General features: G+C 36.2%; 1 protein-coding gene across 2 annotated transcripts in view; it reads left to right on the top strand.

Moving 5' to 3' along the window:
- The window catches only part of LOC100569275 (netrin receptor UNC5C), a 124,331-nt gene extending 106,641 nt beyond the window's left edge, over positions 1-17,690 (top strand). The window contains exons 7-17 of one of the 2 annotated variants that reach the window (XM_003245811.4): positions 4,272-4,436; positions 4,883-4,933; positions 11,810-11,956; positions 12,909-13,274; positions 13,385-13,594; positions 13,816-13,982; positions 14,106-14,348; positions 14,422-14,571; positions 14,807-15,090; positions 15,979-16,080; positions 17,231-17,690. In XM_003245811.4, the coding sequence (XP_003245859.1) occupies positions 4,272-4,436; positions 4,883-4,933; positions 11,810-11,956; positions 12,909-13,274; positions 13,385-13,594; positions 13,816-13,982; positions 14,106-14,348; positions 14,422-14,571; positions 14,807-15,090; positions 15,979-16,080; positions 17,231-17,402 (2,057 nt within the window). In that variant the 3' untranslated portion in view covers positions 17,403-17,690. The remainder of the gene's footprint in view (positions 1-4,271; positions 4,437-4,882; positions 4,934-11,809; positions 11,957-12,908; positions 13,275-13,384; positions 13,595-13,815; positions 13,983-14,105; positions 14,349-14,421; positions 14,572-14,806; positions 15,091-15,978; positions 16,081-17,230) is intronic. The other variant, XM_008186743.3, reaches the window with a different exon arrangement.
- The last annotated feature ends 2,699 nt before the right edge of the window (positions 17,691-20,389 follow it).

Genomic DNA, 20,389 nt, shown 5'->3' with positions numbered 1-20,389 from the left:
ATCCATCTCTCTCCGGCACGGATGTCTCAACCATTGTGTTTGTGTGAATATTCATTGTGCTTCGGGGCATAAATTAACCGTCGCGGATGTGCGGCAATAATTGCTGCCGGTCGCGGCTTTTCCCGCGCGTACACCGAATGGGACGGACTGTTGTGCAATGTGCAGCTGAGTTGCTGCAGAGGTCGTGCGGTGGAGGTTACGGAAGATTGATCGGAAGTTGTATGGTGTCGATTTTGGCAAACCGACTGGGTACTACTACTATAGGACTACTAGCTACTACTAATACTACTACGACGACGATGACTATAATACGGGATGGCTCTGGGCCAAAAAAATAAAACGCTGAAAATCATCTATATCCGTCGAATATGTTCGCTAATGGAATTATATTGATTCGGCCCTCCCACCCAACCCCTTCTACGAGATAACAAATTTCTAAATCGTTGTCTATTTCATCTCAACACGTTTTAAATTCTAGTTTTTAAATACTAACCTTTATTTACCTATCTTTTTAACGTGTTTTTATACATTTTTCTCAATACTTATTTGTGTCAACTGTGTCCTATCCTAAAACTAAACAATAGATAAAAAAAAATTATAACCAAATTGTATTCTTTTAACACCAAGCTCATTTTGTATTCAAAGATATTATGTTTTCACGACTATTTTAATTTTTTTTAAATTTAAAGTGAAGTTTTTTTTACAATTTTGGGTACATATTATATAATATGCTTAGTTATTTCATCTATACTTATCTATACAGACTTCGTGTGTATAATATAATGCTAAATATTGTACATACAATACGACTATAGATAAAGGGTTCGTTTAGATATAGGGGACGTTTTGTTTCAATCGATGAAGTTCCGTATCGATGCAGTGGGGGTTAGGTGGGGATGGGGGTGACAGTCGATTGGTGGTGGTGTCGCCGTCGGTACGACACGAAATTATTAATATATTATCTATCATATATCGTTATAATTATTAATTATTATTTTTTTGTACATAAATGATTTTTCCCCCGTCACAATGGGCGGTCATTTAAAAACAATTTGCTCATAGATACGATATAATAATGTATAGGTGTTCCCCGGGGACGCGGCCGTCGCGCAGCCATTATATATTGCTACACGCGCGAGGCCCCTGGGATGATGATGGTGCTGCTGCAGTGGAGGAGAGACAGGGCGCACAAGACAAATGACCCCGAGGGTTTTCGAGGCATACACACACACACACACACACACACTCGCACTCATGTATACGTATAGTCGAATTTGAATTGAAACAATAGCCGAGCACTAATTCAAAACTGGTTAGGGTCGCGCGCGGGGTGGTAGGAAGTAGACGGGTCGCATTATTGCGGTTGCTTGTATATATACCGGCAGTATTGTACACAAGTATATATGTATCTATGCGTCGGTCGGCACGGCGAAAGGGGTGTTGGCGGTGTCAATTCCGGCTCGCTTGCTGTGTGTTAAATGCACCGCGAACAATGTGCCTGCGGGCCACATGACAGTTGGCAGAGGACTGAGCAGGAGATTTTATTCTCAAGTGTGTGACTGTTGGTCGCGAGCTACAACTATATACATATATGAGGAGCAAGAGTGTATAATAATAATGATAATAATAATGGTACATATATATTTTATGCTATACAACAAACGGTTCTTGTAAGTTGTCGCGGTCTATTGTGTTTTCTGCAAGTATACCGCGACGACGACGGACATCGGGTGGTTGATTATTAATTCCGAAAGAGTATGTAGTCTCTATAGTGTACACTGTGTATTGTGTTCCGGAGGCACATTAGTATAAAACACTGGTGAAATCAAAACACTCTAATCCGCCGCGGAAATGCTGTTGACAAACTGTGTACATTCTCGTATGTATGTTATTAAAGCTATAGTAGCGCAACTAGTCCATAAATCTTGGAAGGGTGGGGGGGATGAAGCCCCTCTATACATTTTCCTAAAAATTAACCCGGTAGAGTCTTGCCACCCCCTATTCATTGTCTATTTTTGCTCAAGTTCCACAAATGAAAGTGTTCAAGACATGTCCCAAGTTTTCCTTGACAAATTTCAAGTCAGTCGTATTATAATTAATCCAGTTTTAAAAAAGCTAAAGATATAATATATAGATACATATATAATATGCTTTTAACTTTAGCCTGTACGAGCTTTGTGCTTCGAGTAATTGGGAGGGCTAAAGCCCAGCCCCTCTCCTACTGGTCGAACTCATGCTGCAGCGTCACAGTGACGATGGATTTTCGCATTGTCAAAGTTATTAATATAATATATGGAATCACAACCAGCGCGACTTATCGGTGCTTATTGATAAACGATTGTATAATATTATTATATTTGAGCTCGGTCGGCCGCCGCCCAACCGTACGCGCGTGCGCACTTGTATAGAATTATGTATAGAGGTATAATATAATGCAGCCCGCCGCGTTTTAGTGCCGTTTACGCGCCGAAGAAGGCGCCTGTTTAAAACGCATTTACCACCGAACCCTCTTGAGAATAGCTGTTTTTGAACGCGCACAGGGGTGAGATCGGCTCCGCCGAGGGCCTTTTCTGCTCTGACCCCCGTTCGAGTGCTAATGGCTCAGCGAACACTCCTCCGCCGTATTTATATGTATAGGACGAGGAGAGACCCGGCGAGAAGTTGACCGAGAGTTGAATTATTATAATATCGGGTCAGGTACTGCGAGAAAATCTCCGACAACTATATATAGGTACGACCGTCGTGGTTTTCGGCCCGACAAACAAACTCGAAAACCATCGATCATTCACGGCCGGTCGTTTGTACGAATATTTAAATATTTTGTCGGTTTCCTGCTACTTAATATTATATCGTGCGAGCGGCGCGGCCCAAAAGTCCATTCGCTCCGAACTTCTTTACTCCCGCGGCGTAAGCCGATGATCGTTATCATCGTCGCGGTTTAATCCACGCCAAACTTTTTCGTCGTATATATTACGCGCGACGCACGTATACGTATATTACATAAAAAATACAAATGACAAATGTCTTCGTTTTTATTTTTCTCAAGGTTTTTTCCTGCTTCACCTATATCACACACACACGCATTTGTACATAACGGCAATGTAAATTATGTGTTTATGGGCATCGGAAATGTGTGTTTAGAAGTCTTTTATATAAACACCATAATATACGCGTTGGCCGTTAGAGTTAAATCGGCCGGAAAACTAAACTCGCCGAATCTGCAGACGCGCGTACCGCTCGGATCGGGCTTTCACGTTTTTATGGCTGAAATAAATATATGTTACGACTATACTGCTGCAGCTTTCAAGTCCCCTAACCGGACAGTATATCTTATCTCGCTGCAGACGTAGTAGGTAAAGTCTTTGCTGGTAAAACGATTCTTTCTTTTTACTTACGTGTGTGTGCCCATTCTAACCTCTGAGCGCGCCCGATACGCGATTTAACGCGCAGCTACCGACAATGTATGATATTATATATTGTACAGGGTGATTCACCAAGCATATACTCACCTCTTTTTTTTTCTGAACAATGCAGTTATTCAAAATTATCTGATGTTTCGAATTTTTAAATATACCTACTTAAAGACCATATTTTTAAATTCTTGAGATTTTTTGTACCACTCAAGGAGCGTTTACTGATGTGGAGATAATTTACTGTAAATTAGCAGATAATTTTTCTGATAATGTTGGGGCTTGTCAAAATACTATGAATACTAGTAGTTTTTGAGTTATTTTCCTATGGTACTAAGCAGGATCAGGTAGTCAGGTCCATGAAATAGATTTGAAAGATACGGGAGTTTGAAAATTTTAGTACCTATATTTATATTATTAATCCATGGACATTTATAATTTTCAAAAATGGGTAAAGTATAATAATTATTAAGTATTAGATTTTAAATTTATTTTATATTTTTGTAAAACTACTTTCAAGGATAGTAAGGACTATCATCATTAGTATATACATTTAAACAACTGAGAAATTACTAGTTTGGATTTTGAACTAACCATACTTTCATCAACATTTTCCATAAAATAATTTGATGTAAAAAGGGAAGTTCTCGTAGTACAAAAAATATCATGAATAATATGGTCTTAAAATATATTTGAAAATTCCTAAAATCAGAATTTTAATAAATTCATTATTAAAGGGAAAAATGGGGGTGACCATGATTGCAGATGAATCACTCTGTATACTTAGCAGGGTGAAAAAACGAATTTTACACATAATATACCTAATAATAATGTTATGCTTTATTCGCTTTGGTTTTTCAGCAATCGACGGTCATTGGTCGGCGTGGTCATCGTGGTCACCCTGCGGTCCGGATTGCCGTCATCATCGAACCAGGTCTTGCACGTCGCCGAGCCCCTCGAACGGCGGACGATACTGCGTGGGTCGGGACGCGTTGACCGGAAACTGTTCTGGAGGATCTTGTATCGGTAATGATAACTATATATGACTTAAAATGTGTTTTTTCTTACAATTTTTACATTGGTTTTTTGCTACCTTATTTCAATTTCATATTGTCACGTGTAAATTGTATTCGATAAATATTAACAAACTTTTATAATATTCCATTATGATAAAATATTTACACACTTTTTTATTATGCGTTTCCCGGTATGTAAATAAATGTATTTCATTTGCATACATTTACCTACGCCAACTGAACATTATTATTCTCTTTTCCAGTATAGATATAAATTATAATATAATGTATAATATTTGTTTATATTTTACGAATGGGAGTCGCGCAGTGGCACTATTAAACATAATATTACTGCTAGGTACATACTAATAAAAATGCGAGTTTTACGACGGAAAAATATTATCCGTTAAAATGAATAAAATATAACATTTATTATTTTTATTATACTTGTTTCAGGTGGCAGAGATGACCCTGTGAATTATGATGATGAGCAATTTACCGAGGAAGGTACGTGTTTTTCGTTACACGATACTTATATATTATATTATAGTTTTTATAGTCCGGCTGTATTCGTGATGTTATGGCGAAAATGTGTATTGATTGTTATGGCCTTTAGAGCTGATAGAACGAACGAACTACCACAATATACAAGACATAAATTTCGAGAGGCTTGCTTATAAAAAATAACGGTTTTTTTTTATTCAAGATATATCTTGCCGCATTCCGCACAAATTGACGTTAAAGTTCATGTTAAGCATTTAGAACATTTTTAGCGTGTTTATATGCCGTTATGAGAACATTTCGTAGAAAGTATACCGATATTAAAAAATAAACATAATATAGGTAAATGTTTTTAAATAATATTGAAAAGATCTTAGGTATGTCGTTTGCGTAAATAAAGAACAGTATAGATTTTATTAGTTAGTTAACGTGCGCTGGTAAATTGGTATGTCATATTTAATAATATTATCTCCTTTAATCACTTACCTTTGCGTCTGCCACAGTCGTATACCTAACATATTTATTTTGTTTCCTTGTGGCTATGTAACTTACCAATTTAGTATTATTCTAACCGCAAAAAATACATTTAACATTTTACTGTTTACAATAACATATTTTTAGGTATTATAGTTGTTACTAAATTCAAATTGACGAGTTTAGCATGTATTTATTATATTGTTTTAAAAAAAATTTTATTACATTTATAAACATAATCCCGCCTAGTTATAAATACTATTAATAATGTGAACGCATTTTATTTTAGTAATATACTTATATCGTTGTGAAACGAACCTTGCAAAGAGTTTGAAATGGACCGTAAGATACGTGTTAAATCGCGTTGTCGCCTTATGCAGTAAGCTTGAATATTACATACTTCCTAGTCTATATATTAGTTGTCGCCAGAAAGTTTGGCAGCTTTTATGATTGGGTTGAGAGGGAGAGGGTAAATGAAGATTGAATCTCTCGGGTACTGCTGTGCAGGATATACGGAGAAATTCAATTATATCAACAGGAAATTAAAATCACCCTACGTAAAAAAAAAGGGGGGGAAATAGCAAAACGATATGACCATTTTAATTTCGTTCAAAAACATTGGCCATCCGTTACGAAAAAAAATATTTACCTAATATACGCATAAACATGATTCTCGATTTTCCTCTTTTTTTTCACGCTTCTTTTGATGACTTCGTTATTTAAATATAGACTTAAAACACTTAGCGTGCGCTGAAACTCGATTTAAGTATTGGGTACCTAATTGAGTTTTTAAAAGAGACGAATTTTCGTGACGGTGAAGTTGTGAATTAATGAAAAACCCGACAGAACTTCCTGGAACGTTAATGCGCAACTCAAAATGAGAGCGCACCACTATATATTATGATGTAATTCCAATAACAAATAGTTGTTGGGTATTGTTCGTGGGTAAAACTATACGATTAGTCATCGAGCTCTACAGGACGACGCAAATGGTTGTTCTTTCACGACCATCCGGAAATTACTGCAAGAGAAAACCTCGGTGACAGGAAATCCATTTCCACGCGTATATTATTATATTCGCTTTTCGTTTTCGCGTTTTCGCGTTTTTCGACGGATTTGTAGGCATATAGGTCGTTTTTGTTTTTTTTTTCACGCGTGCGCGTAAAAGCTCCAGATATTGTTCGAAGAACCCCAAGGCTTTATTGATGGGGGTTTACAGCAACGGCCCTTTTCATGTGTGATCCTCTGTTTAACAGTTTAGAATGGACAGGACCCCTATATCACTCGCGAATGTGTCATATTATATACTATAAAATACGAAGTATTAAATCATCTTTAGGGTATGACGACGGATGCGTAGGAATGCTTCTGCAGTGCTGGATGGTGGTGGTAACGTTACTTGTGGGGAGACGGAAGGGCTGTTGAAATTCGTACGAATATTTAGGATCTCACTATACTCGGGGCGGACGACATGGTTTCCGGTAATGTGACGTACGGACAAATTGTCATCGTAACGACCCTGACATGTAACTTCCAACCCCTTGGCTTGTTCCGAACAAAAGAAGTCTATATATATATACGCGAGGAATGATGAAGCGACACCGGAAGGAACAAGTTTATTCGCGCAAGGGAAAGAATCGTAACTAAAATAATTGCTGTGCCCCGGTTTATCGTCTTGCCGTCTTGGGGTGGAGTGTAAATCACTATAACGTTGACGACAACGATATATCCAATGAAAACATTAGTCATGCGGTTCGTTTAAACTGGATACTTATCCTTATATACTGAGATCTTGTTAATTTAGTATTCAATTTTTTTTTTTTTTAATGTCATGTTTAGAAATTGGTCAATAAAAATATCGATCATAAAATAATATGATTTATTGCTATTGGTAATTTATTTACAAATACTATGTCGATTGAAATTTTTCAAATAAAATATGTACTTGAGATAACTACCCACAAAATGAACGTTGGTATTATTACATCAGTATTGCATTTAAACTTTTAGTATAAATCATCAGTTGCTCAGGCGTTTATAAATCGTACTTAAATGGTTTTGGAGAATGAAGTATTTATTGGATGGTGATATTTATTAACAATACTATACGATCCCTTTTGTCTAATATTGTGATCGCTTAGGGAGTTTCATAAAGAACAAAAATAATTCCGAACACAGCGGTAGTTAATGAAGAAAACATAACTTCTAATTAAATTAGATTGAAACAATAAAGTAACTAAAAAAATAATGTTTTATTAAAATCGAATAGATTATTAATTAAAATGTCATTTAAAATTAATACATTCTTAAATGATGTTTTATTTATATTATACGATACGCATATACAATTCTATAATCACGCGAAAAACTATTTTAATTTTGATTAAAGCCTAATTATAAGCCCCCTTCTCCTCACAACTATTTAAAGATTTTTAAATACATATAATCTGTACCCTTAATTTACCATAATTTAATATTGTACCAATTATGTATATCGAATACAATATACTGCATATTATATTGTATTATGATATATTTGAATCATAAAAAGCATCTGGACCACCGTAAATTTGTCGTATGTCGTATTATTATGTAATGCCTACTATACGTATATACATATTATATATTACATAATATATAATATGATTATTGGACCGCGTTTTCGATTACATCGGTTCCCGATCAAAGACGCGTCGAAACAAAAGACTCGCATTCAAACTGACACGAACGATGGGGAATCTACCGTCGTCGGCCGTTTCTTAATACTTATAATGAAATAGTTCCGTTGAATCGCAGACGAATTACTCCGGGATCTATATATTGGGTCTTTCATGTACACAAGACAATCCGTGAAAAGGATACCACCACCACCGGTGGACCGACCCTCCTGCCGCCGTTCGACGATATCATTCCTTTTAACATCGGATTTTCTCCGGTTGATTGGCCGACTGATATATATAATTGAACGCCGGTGGTTCTCTTTGACTTCTGACAGTTGGAGCTTTTATCTCGCCAAAAAGTTCGACTTCTTTTTGCCCGCACACACATATGACGCGAGTCTTAATTAAACTTTAAACCGTCTGCAGCACACTCGGATTCGATTGCAAACATTCTGCAGCGGATTCCTGAGAGTCGTGCAATGCGATGGGTCAAATATTTCAGTTTATATTCGAACTTGTACTATATAACGCCGCCGGACGTTGGCGAAGTTTTTGCGACCTTATCCGCGTGGTATGATACTACATCCGCACACACTAGGGCCCGTGCACGTTTCAATACCATATAATATGTAGCTTACGATTTCGCTGGAAATAAAACACTGGCTTAAATGAAAAAATCGATTAAACCTCGGCCGGCATATTAAAACCGCTCGGAGTTTGCCGCCGCTGCAGGTCTCGATGCCTCATAGACTAATCCTGCGTTTGTTGATAGCCAACTGCGCATTACCTACCTAGCCCAAACTTAATTGGTCTTGCAGACTAACTATTGTTGTGTGCGATGTCGCGTGGAGGTATATATTATATAGTTTAACGCGTAAAAGTTTTTTTTATTTATAATGTAACGCTGCAATTTGCCTTCACGTGTAATATAAGTTTGCTGGACAGTGAAAAGAACGTTTATAATTTTATGGCTGGCGCGTAACAACATTTTAAAACAGCCCAACATAAACTTGTTTATACACAATCACGCGTGTACGGGGATTAATAAAATGCCAAAAACATATCTACCGTACTGGTGTTTCAATGAATTTATTAATGTCATCAGCAAAAACATCCGTTTATATCCGTGTATTTTTAATCCTGAAGGGCTTATCGACGTAATCGGCTACGGAGTGTCACGTCCTGCCTAAAATATAAGTAAAAGTTGAGGAAAAAATAATTTTTTATACCTCTGTTTTATGTGAATATATTTATGATATTATTTACTATATTTCGAACATGAAAATAAATGTAACGGATATGTAAGGCAACATTGCAACAAGCACAACCTGCTTTTTTATTGAGAATTATATATAACTTTAAATCATTACCATATTGAAATATCATATCATTCTAACTTCAGCCCATGATTTTTAATCCGATCGCATTATAATTTATTTTACATCGCTGCTAGCTCGTTTATAATACACCTCTCATAGTAGTAAAAACATTGCCACACATACACTGTTTGCTTACCTACCGTAACAACACCTTACCGTACCAACCTCACCAACCACAGTTCATAATCCCCTACCACAGCTAAGGGGCATATAATTAACAGGCTTAAGTTTAAAAAAAAATACACCTCTATCTATCTTACAACGACATATTTTAATCTTTCTATGATCTCGTGGTAATTTTTTTTTTAAATGTCTTACTATATTAAAACCTCAATTTAACTTATGTTGGATTATTAACTACCAAACGTGATAAATAAAAATATTGCTGTCCGGGCATGAATTTGTTGGGGAAAAAAAATAAATTTTAATTATTAATGACTGTCGTATTTAAAACTAATCACCGACATATCGCATTGACTTGTTCAAGTGCTATAAATAGTATTTAAATCATAAATTATGTATATGGAATAAATAAGTATATGCCTTTAATAACCATTAATTAATAATTCTTAATTCTTTTAGTTATTGCAGTATGAGTAATAAATTAAAACGTGTTCAAGTGAGATGCTACACGCTTATAGCATGTACCTATATACGAATTATATTTTTGTTATGTCATAATAAATATGTGATTTGAAATACTCCCTTATTGTAGTAACTAGTAGCAGGCGTATTTAAAACTTGATACGCGTTCTACGTTATGAATAAAAACTCGATTTTCTTATCGAAATTTCGGTCTGTCATAATACCTCGTGACCGTACGATAATTTATCGTTAATTAGTCGTCGAACGTTTTCCCTTGCGCCTCGCGTCCGTCCCGTTGCATACCGATCGAAAGATTATAATATAATATGGATCGTATGATGATAATATATAGTATACCTACGCCTCGCCCTCGCGTTCTATATAATAGTCACCGAATTTATTTACGCACGCTGTTAATTTTTTTTTCCACATCACATATTATCGTCGTGTTTCGGTCGGAAACTATAAGTGAGAAAAAACTCTGTAATCGACGGCCGAGGTTGGGCGAAAAATTCGGCGATCGTACATCGAGGTGGTAGTGTAGACGTGTTAACGACCACGCGTGGGCGATTGAAAGTGTATATAATAAACATTTTGGTTTTCGTTCACGCGTGCGCCGCGATTGCATTAACAACGACGACGACGACGTCCCGGGCCCGCGAAACAATATATTATTATGTGTATAAAAATCAGTGGAAACGTTAGGCGGAGTGTGTACCTATATAATATATATATATATACATGCGGTCGATTCGTGTTAGAGGCCAGTTATAGCCTTATAGGGCCGATAAAATCAATTCACGCGAACGCAAAACTAGTCGCCGACAAAGTTTTTGATAAACCGTCTCGGGACACGAGAGAAACCCGGCACGACGATGTTTTTATTGGCCGTCCATCGATTTTATTGGATATTATATTGTATTAGGTATATATATATAAGTATATATTGCTGCGCAGTGACGGGTCGGCAGTAAGAAATTAGTCCTAAGCCGTTAATTATTGTTGTTTTCTACCACCAACACCGACACCACCGCCTTATAATATGCCACCGGCTACTCACCCCTTTTGCTGTCCGTACACAAGTATAATAAACTATTACAACCACCGCGTGTAATCAATCGTGAGTTTTGATTGGAGACGCGTATCTTCGTTCACCTGCACTTTCTTCAGTACTAGAACATTATAATATTATTTCGATGCCCAATACATTTTCACGATGTCGATCATTTTAACAAATATGATCGTTATTCAAAATGATTATATTTTCTGTCAGCCGGCGGACGGATACCGCTTCGTACCAGACGATTAGACATTTATTTCCCACTTTTCCCAATATATGTATTATAAACCACAAGCCAACTCAGCTTACTAACAGCTGAAAGTTGTTTTTACCGAATTTTAATTTATAAGAAAAAAAAACCCATGGCATAATAAATCAAATGTCGGAAAACTTGCAAATATAATATTAAACAATGTTATGTATATAAGTACCAGGTGCCTATACTTTTAGTTCGTCAGATTAAAACGAATAAAATATCACAATCTGAAGAATGTCGTTTCATTTGTCATCTGTGCATATACGATAATCGATATAATATAATACCTACCTATATAATAATATATTAAATAGAAATATCATATAACGACAATGTATATATATATAAATTAGTAATTTTTGCAATTAATTTTTTTTTCTTTTAAATAATAATTATAATATAATGCAGAATACGTGTAATACCATTTCTATATAATTAATTTATGTGTTGTCGTTTCGTTTGTTTTAGCTGCTACCAAATCGGTAGTGGAGACTGATGTGGCGCTGTACGTGGCACTCATAGCCGCCTCTGTGCTGCTGGCTGGCATGGTCCTGTTGTTCCGGCTGTACAAGAACAAAGGCCGCGATCACAGCATGTACAACATGGCCAACTCGGGTATGTTTCTCATCAGAACACAATATCATACTTATTATTAAAATACGGCGCATATAATAATAATATAATAATACTATCATTATCACATAATCACAACAATATGTGTGCGTATACGAAGGTGTACGAGTGTAGTCCTTGAACTCGGCTGAAATATAATAATATAATAAGTCGATCGTTCGATTCATCGTACGAATAACGTTTTAGTCATATGCCTACATTTTTTCACATTCGATGATTATAAAAAAAAATCCTTCTTTCGGCCTTTCTGTATAATATACGCATTGCCAGTTACGAGGAAAGCAAAAAAATAACGTTTATTATTTTTAAAAAAATACGCAAAAAATCATCGTGCGAACGATTGCAGATCCGTTCGCGCGCAACAACATCATTTAACAACTCGATTATTACCATCGCGGAAGAGGGGAAGAGACAAAAACGGATCTCGTCTCGATTATTATTGTTTTCTCATTTTATCGGCTGACGACTATTATAATGTAATCACCGGAAAACCGGAAAGATGTATTAAAACATAACCGTAAAACTTGAGGGACTCGCGGGCATATACCTAACCCTACTTGGCGGGTAAATACTGCCACTGCAACTGCAACACCGACCGAGCTGACTTCATTTAAATGTCAATCGGCATTATATTCGAACGCTAACAAGCGACCTGTGCTCTAAAAGACTTCACCCTCCCGTGACTGTATATTATAGAGTTTCCTTAATTGTGTTTGTATAATTTCGACGTCGGTGACTTCGCGAGTGCTATGCGTAGCGGTATATAATAATAAACTACTCAACATTATGCGCAAGCTAAAGGCGTTCGCAAACAGTCACGAGAATAATAGTATAATTATTGTGCCCTCGTGCAAGTTCATCTTTTCAACTCGCATACTCCCGACATCCTATTCTTGTATAATAATTTTATATCGATTTAATCGTTTTCGTACAGATTTCCAACCGGAATTCTTCCCGGACCAAGAGAAAAAGACTTACTCCCTGGAGTGCCATTCGCGAAACGGTGGCTGCAACCATTTCCAGCAGACACAACCGGACCTGACCAGAACTGTGGTAGTGGTTCCGTCGTGCTACGAGTACCCGTTCACCAACGACCAGAACGCATACAGCTTGACCCGGTCTTGCTCAGAACACCATTATGACGTGCCCCACCACAATGGTGGTGGCGGTGGCGGTGCCAGTTCGACGGTTACCACGGCCATCATGGCGCCGCCGGTCCCGTCCGTGGCCCCTGACAGTCCGAACGCGCTCACGTCTAGTCCCGAGTCTAGTCATAGCTTGACCAGCTACACTTGTTCGAGTGAGTAAAGTGAATCAAATATATATTCGGTCGCTGGTGATGCAGACTTAACAGCAAATAAAAATTTAGTCATTTTAATAATAATAATAACACTAATATTATATTGACAGGCAAGTCCCAGTCGGACTCTAGTGGTGTGGCGTGCCATTGCAAGGACTATTTGTGGATGAAGGAGACTGCCGTGACGTCGACAGGTTGCCGTTTGGAGTGCAAAGAGTACGGGCTGTCGCTGACCATTCCCGAAGGCGCCGTCGCTAAGTCACAAAAAGAACCCGTACTGTTTGCCTTGTTACAGGACGAGTACAAGCCGATACTCTCCGGTAACTATACTCACATAATATATAATTTAAAATTATATCTTCGATTGAGGGGGTGTTATATCATACGGCATTCTGTATAATATATAATATAAATTATTGTTAATTTTATTAATCTTTGAGGGAAGTGGACACATATTGGCTATTATAACCGTTATAATACAATCAACAGTAGTAGATTTTTGTGACAGTAGGATTTTTTAAAAACTTAATTCATTTTCTAGATGGACAAACGCAGTTAAGTCCGGCGGTGATGTGTGGACCTAACGGAAAGAGCTTCAAGAAACCGGTGATCGTCGGAATGCGACACTGCGCCAGTCTGATGCAAGGGCCCTGGGTGATTTCGGTGCTGAGTTGCGACATGCCTCTAGGCGCTAAACCCAAATGGAAGGTAATGCCTAACCTGACATATCAAATTATCGTATATAATTTACAATCGACACGATGATAGATGATTCAATAGTAATTTTAATCCAATTATATTAATAAATGTATTTAATTTCGTGTTAACCAGAAAATTCTGACATTGGGAGAGGAAACGATCAACACATCGGTGTTTGTGCAAATGGACGCGGAACACGTGTATTTGATGAGCGAAACGCTGTCAAAGTTTGTGTTGGTCGGTGAACCGGACGCGACGGTGGTCAGCAGTCCGCCCGCGAAGACGCTTAAAGTGGCCCTGTTTGGATCGCTGAACCGGAAGTTCAAGTACGACATCCGGGTTCATGTGGTCGACGACAACGGCGTGGCTTTAGAGGTACGTACACGGACACGCGGCGTACGTACGTCTTGAATATAAATTTTAATAAACGATGTCGGTGTATGTGCAGAGGCTGAAACACCAAGAACGCAGCGTCAGCGGAGGTGTGATGCTGGACAAGTCCAAGTCGATGTGCTTTCAAGAGGGTGGCGGCAACCTGGTGATCACCATGGACGATATTGGCACCAATTGGAGGAGTAAGCCCCAAGACAACTACAAGGTCAGTGGAATGCTGTTTATAATATAATAGTTTTTGAACACTCGTAGTGTCGATGAGTCTTAGCCACGGCGTATATTAAATAACGAACGCTTAAAATTTAAAACCGCCAGAACTTGCGTAAATATTTTGTTGTTTTGAATATTATCGTTCTGGCCAAGACCTTACGCCTTCGTTTATATTCGCGATCTGTACCAGTTAACCGTCTAACCACAGCGCATCCCTTTTCTATACACAGGAGATCCCGTTCCAGACCCTGTGGAACTCGGGAGGCCTGGCAGTGTTCTCGCTGGAACCGTACGAACAACAGTACCCGGACTCGTGGGTGAACGTTTCCTGTCGGGTATGCGTGTCGCAGACGGCGGCAACCGGTTCGCTGCGAAACGTCAAGCACACGTTCAAGGTGAACCAGGACCCGAACAGCCTGTCTTCCGTCGGCCACCAACCCAGACAGCCGAGGACTGTGACCAGCACCACGGGCAGCGGATCGAGCGTCACGTCATGCGATCCAACGCCATTTCGGTAAGTGTATACATAGATAATTTCTATAACACATACACACAGTGCTGTATTATAGGGGGTGGGGAAGTAAAGGGTCCATTTTTCCAGGGTTGCTAATTTTCAAAGGAAAACAAAAATACAATTTTGTAGTTTTCTAACTTATATTAATTTTTAGAAAGAATTATTATAAATATTGAAAAAATATTTATTTATTTACAGTCCATATATGGACACAGGGTCTAATTACAATGACAATATTAGTATAATACTATATATAATTCTATTATATACGATATACGGCACAGCAATAATACACTACCTACGGTATTTTTCGTATTTCACCGTATTATGTATAACTCTAAACGGTTATTGAATTTGGTATTTAAAGTTATTAAAAAAAAATGTATTCGAACTTACTTACATTAAGTAATTATTTTAATAGAGTATAGAGCCTCGTTTCTCGGTCGAGACGATGCAAGAGTAGCTATAGCGAGCCCGATTAACTGAAAAACATCAGACAATTTCGTTTGATGGAAAAGATTTCTTTTAATATTTTATTCCAGTTTTAATTTTTTTAATATGACTGGAAAGGCGGTCGGTGCTATATAGTGCCATTATGGAAAATAGTCGAGGAGAAAAATTAATCTTTTTCTTTGATGGGTATAAGGGTGGGTAGTAAAGGGTACAAACGTATTTGTTAACACGGCACTACACAGGCACAGGTGACACATTTTATTATTTACCTATTGAAATATTATTTGCGATGACATCCCTCCCACAGCCTTTTTATTAATTATTTTTTTTTTGTTTTTCCGTTTATTTCTTCCCCCGTACGTATAGTATAATATGTGTTGTATGTGGCGTATAGGAATTAAAAATAATTTATTAATGTTTCGGTTGTTTGTTCAGATTCGGTAAAGTCTTACGTAAGCAACTCTGTCAATGTTTAGATCCACCAAATTCTAGGAGCAACGATTGGAGGATGTTGGCCCAACGGCTCGCCATGGACAGGTGAGCAACTGTCATAATAATTGGCATAAATTAAACGTATTATCATGATGACGAGCCACATTTAAAATATTACCTATATACCTAATATGCGGTTCAGCCTCTTGCCGTTATTGGTTGTGTATATATTTTTTTTTTTTATGTATACATATCACAATTTATTATTTGACTGAACGCCATTTCATTTTAATACTATATAATACGGTGTATTTCATTAAGTTTTATAAATTTAGACGATATCGATATTATTGTTCTGGCGCGTTAAACGTGTGCCTTACTTTTCATTAAATTTAATTTATGTCTTTCGCTTGATTAACAAAAAAATAAATAAATACCGAACGTGTCGGCTAACGGCTTCTAAATATTTTCATCGACACCACTCACCGCCGATTAATAATTATTATTGTTGACCTAAAATCTATAATAGAGCGCGTAATTTTTGTCTCGCACGTCGCAGTCATCTCTTATTTGAATCGAACCCTCGTGTAGTGTATAAAATACGTATAATAATTAAATGTACAGTATATTATAATACTATCGTTCGGCAGTTGCACCAGAGACTGGGCCGCGAGTTAGCGAATAATTATTTCAACTCGGCCAACGGTCGGTGCGAAAAATAGAATCGTCCGTAAGACGAATTAAAAATTAGTTTGAAATAAAAATTAGAAGTTCAGCTCGTCGTCAAGTTCAATTACCTCGACTCTAATAATACAATACTATGCGTAATATCGACTGTTCTATGCGCCCTCTAACGTTGGACTTTCAATTATTAAAAATTATTATCATATCACACATAGGGATAACTATTACAGCAGTAATCGCCGCTAATAGAACCTTCCACCTATAATATATTCCACTCCTCTCGGAGTGACTAACGGACTAAGGGCCCGTTTTACAATCATAGTCTAAACTTCGGTTACGCTTGAACCACTGATTTTACCGGCCGAATTCGGTGGTTTAACCGGAGTTCAACTATTGTAATACGGGCCCTTACGGACTAACGGACGGTCTGGTCCCGATGCGAGACCAACGAGCGGCGACTACTGCAATACAGTGGTAGTAGTAGATTTAATACTCGCTAATAATTCTAACCTACCTCTCTATCTATTATAATAATTGATAATAATTTAATATCGTGGTGATATGCACACAGGTACATTAACTATTTTGCGGTCAAGCCCAGTCCCACCGACCAGATACTGGACCTGTGGGAGGCGAGGCACAGGGAGCCCACGTCCGTCACGGACCTGTTGAACGTGCTGAGGCTGATGGGCCGCACGGACGCCGCCTCCCTGCTGGAACGCGAACTCGGCCCGTGGCTGTGAGCGGCCTCGGGAGCGGCAGCGGGCTACGCTCGTCCCCGGCCGCCGACGCCGATGCCGCCGCCACCGCCACCATTTGCAGTTCCTACGACGCATATTTTTTTATAAATCTCCACGCCACGCGATTTAGTTTTTATTTTAATAATTATTATTTTATGTTATTGTGAAAGTTTTTTTCTTCGAAATTTTACGTGTACATTTATTCGTGTTTTTGTTTGGTCATTATATTTTTCAGATAAATATAAAAAAAATAAAAAAAAATATTGATAAATAATAATATAAATTATTATCATCGACAATCAAAAGTTTATTAATATTATATATTATATTTATGTACAATATGTGTATATATTATTGAAACACGCGTTTTATCGTTATATATTATTTTCTTCTCTCGGTTCGTTTTAGATAGAATAGACATCATCGTACCTATATACATCATATTGATATATATATTACATAATATATAGTAAAGAAAACTACATAAACTGTCGTTGACTCGTATAATAGGTACATACGTTGTCAAGACACGCGTTAGGTTTTCACTTATATATTCATATATTTTTTTTAAACAATATTTTACATACTAGGTACACCTAAATACCTATACCTATTATTATTATTATTATTTCGAAGAAAATTTGAGTCCCGGATAAAAGACTATATTTTAGTGATAGATTATCTGTGATAAAACATAAATTGACGAATGAAAAGAAAAAGAAAATTACGCTAAACTCCATTATAAACAATTATTGTTATTATTATAATTATTATAATACGATGACCATTATATTATCATTTCTGGCGAACAAAATAAATCTTCATATCCGTTTGTACATATAATAATGATACTCCCTAATATAATATAACTATTGTATAACCTAGAGTTATATTACCTCTCCCTCCGTCATCGGTTTATTCTTTCCTTTCCTATCGCTATCGTAATACGCGTTTTCGCAGCGCACTAACACATAAACCTATATATACATCTACATAAATACATAATATATAATATACAATATTGTGTAAATTAACTGATTTTATATATAAATACCTATAAATGTATAAAACAAAAATGTGTATAACTAAATCTATTTAATATAATATGTAATACTAAAACGTCTAGATATTATATATAAATTATGTACACGCGCGGCCACTCGTGTGTTTACTTGTACACAAAATATAATATTATACATGCGAAACAAAGACTATTATATTATGATATATTATATATTATAAATGTGTATTTAAAATAATAATATAATATTATCGCGTTGTATATTGTGTTTATTATTTAATTTGTAAATAATTGTACCGATTATGTATATTTAATATTATTATTATTATTATTATTATTATTATTATTATTACTGTATATTGTTGACGACTCACTAGTTTTCATTTTATATTACTACCTACTATTATTATTATTATTTATTTATTCGATTATTATTATTATTATGATTTATTATGATTGTGCAACGTCGTGACCAACGGCGGTCGTCGTTATAGTATATTACGATGAATTAGGTAGGTACGTCGATTATACCTGTAAATATATATATAATTATGTGTTTATATATATATGCGCGTGTGTGTAGGTATGCCTACGAAAATAATAATATTATATTTTAATGAAAACGTGTAAAAAAGAAAACCCGTAGTGTTAACGTGCTGAGCCAATGATTTAGTTGATTTTTATATATATATATATATATTGTGTATATCCATTGGACTTTTGACAAGAAATAAATAAACTGAATATATATAAATAAAATGTTTTGTTATAGTGGACAATAACTTCAGAAGGCTTTTTATTTATTCGTCGTTTAAAATATCACGTTGTCCGTCGTCAATATTATATTGTACACCGTAATCCTTTCGCCGTGTGTTGGACACTAAAATGTGGTTACTATATAGTTGTTGTAATGTCATCAAGTTAATTTTCAACTCAACTATACACTTATTCGAATCCAGCCTCACAGTTTCAACAAAATCTTCAATCTTCAATTTTTCCCAAATGCTATCAGATACTTGAAATTTTTAATGTTCCTCACTTTGTATAAAAAGGTTGGCAAACCCTGATTCAATGTATGGCATATTGGCATTGCAGATGCATCGTGTTTGTCGTCGGTATTACTGTATAGTGTATACAAGAAGTTATCTATAGCCGTTTTTACATTTAAAATAATGGACTCGTTACCTGGAGCTGGAGGTATGCCTAATATGCATTATATTATAATTTATATAGAAATAGTAAAAAAATATGCAAAATATCAAATCAATGTACAATTTTAACAATAACTACATATGGACTGAAACAAACTATACAAATACTTCTATATTTAGTAGACTTCCAAGATAGATCCAGACAATCTTTTTTACCATTTAAAGAAACGTTTAGGTAGTTAACAAAATGCCCATAATGGGCATTTTACAATTATATGTAATACTTTATTAGTGAGTTTAAAAGTAAAATAGCAGTCATCACAAAGAAAAAAAAGAAAAACTCAATTTTAGGTTAATCTTTATATTTTGGCTAGGTTTTTATGAAAATATCCTCACTGTGCACCGTAACTCCACATAAACCTTCAAAATCGCAAATTTAGATTTCTATCTTAATTTATCTTTTACTGATATTCAATATTTACAAATATAAAAATGTCATTTAGTGGATGTCGCTCTGCTGTACAGTAGATTACAAGTGGGTCACTGTAATGGATGGTGTTAAATTTGAATTCATTGTTATAATATCATTGTATAAGAAAAACGATTCTGAGCGAAAACGGTCAGTCAGCCTATGATATTCAGGGGCGGATTTACCCATAGGCCACCAAGGCACTGGCCTAGGGCGTAATTTTTTAGTTAATTTTTACTTTTTAGTTTTTCATAATTTCATAATTCTATTTACCTAAATTTATATTTTATATTAATTTTTTTCGTATACAACTTGCATGAAACTGGAGAATGGTAGTCACGTCGCAGTA

This window comes from Acyrthosiphon pisum, chromosome A1 (genome assembly GCF_005508785.2).
Source record: "Acyrthosiphon pisum isolate AL4f chromosome A1, pea_aphid_22Mar2018_4r6ur, whole genome shotgun sequence".
In the NCBI taxonomy this organism is placed as follows: domain Eukaryota; kingdom Metazoa; phylum Arthropoda; class Insecta; order Hemiptera; family Aphididae; genus Acyrthosiphon; species Acyrthosiphon pisum.
The sequence above is the reverse complement of the archived record's forward strand: the minus strand, read 5'-3'. Positions and strand labels throughout refer to the sequence as shown.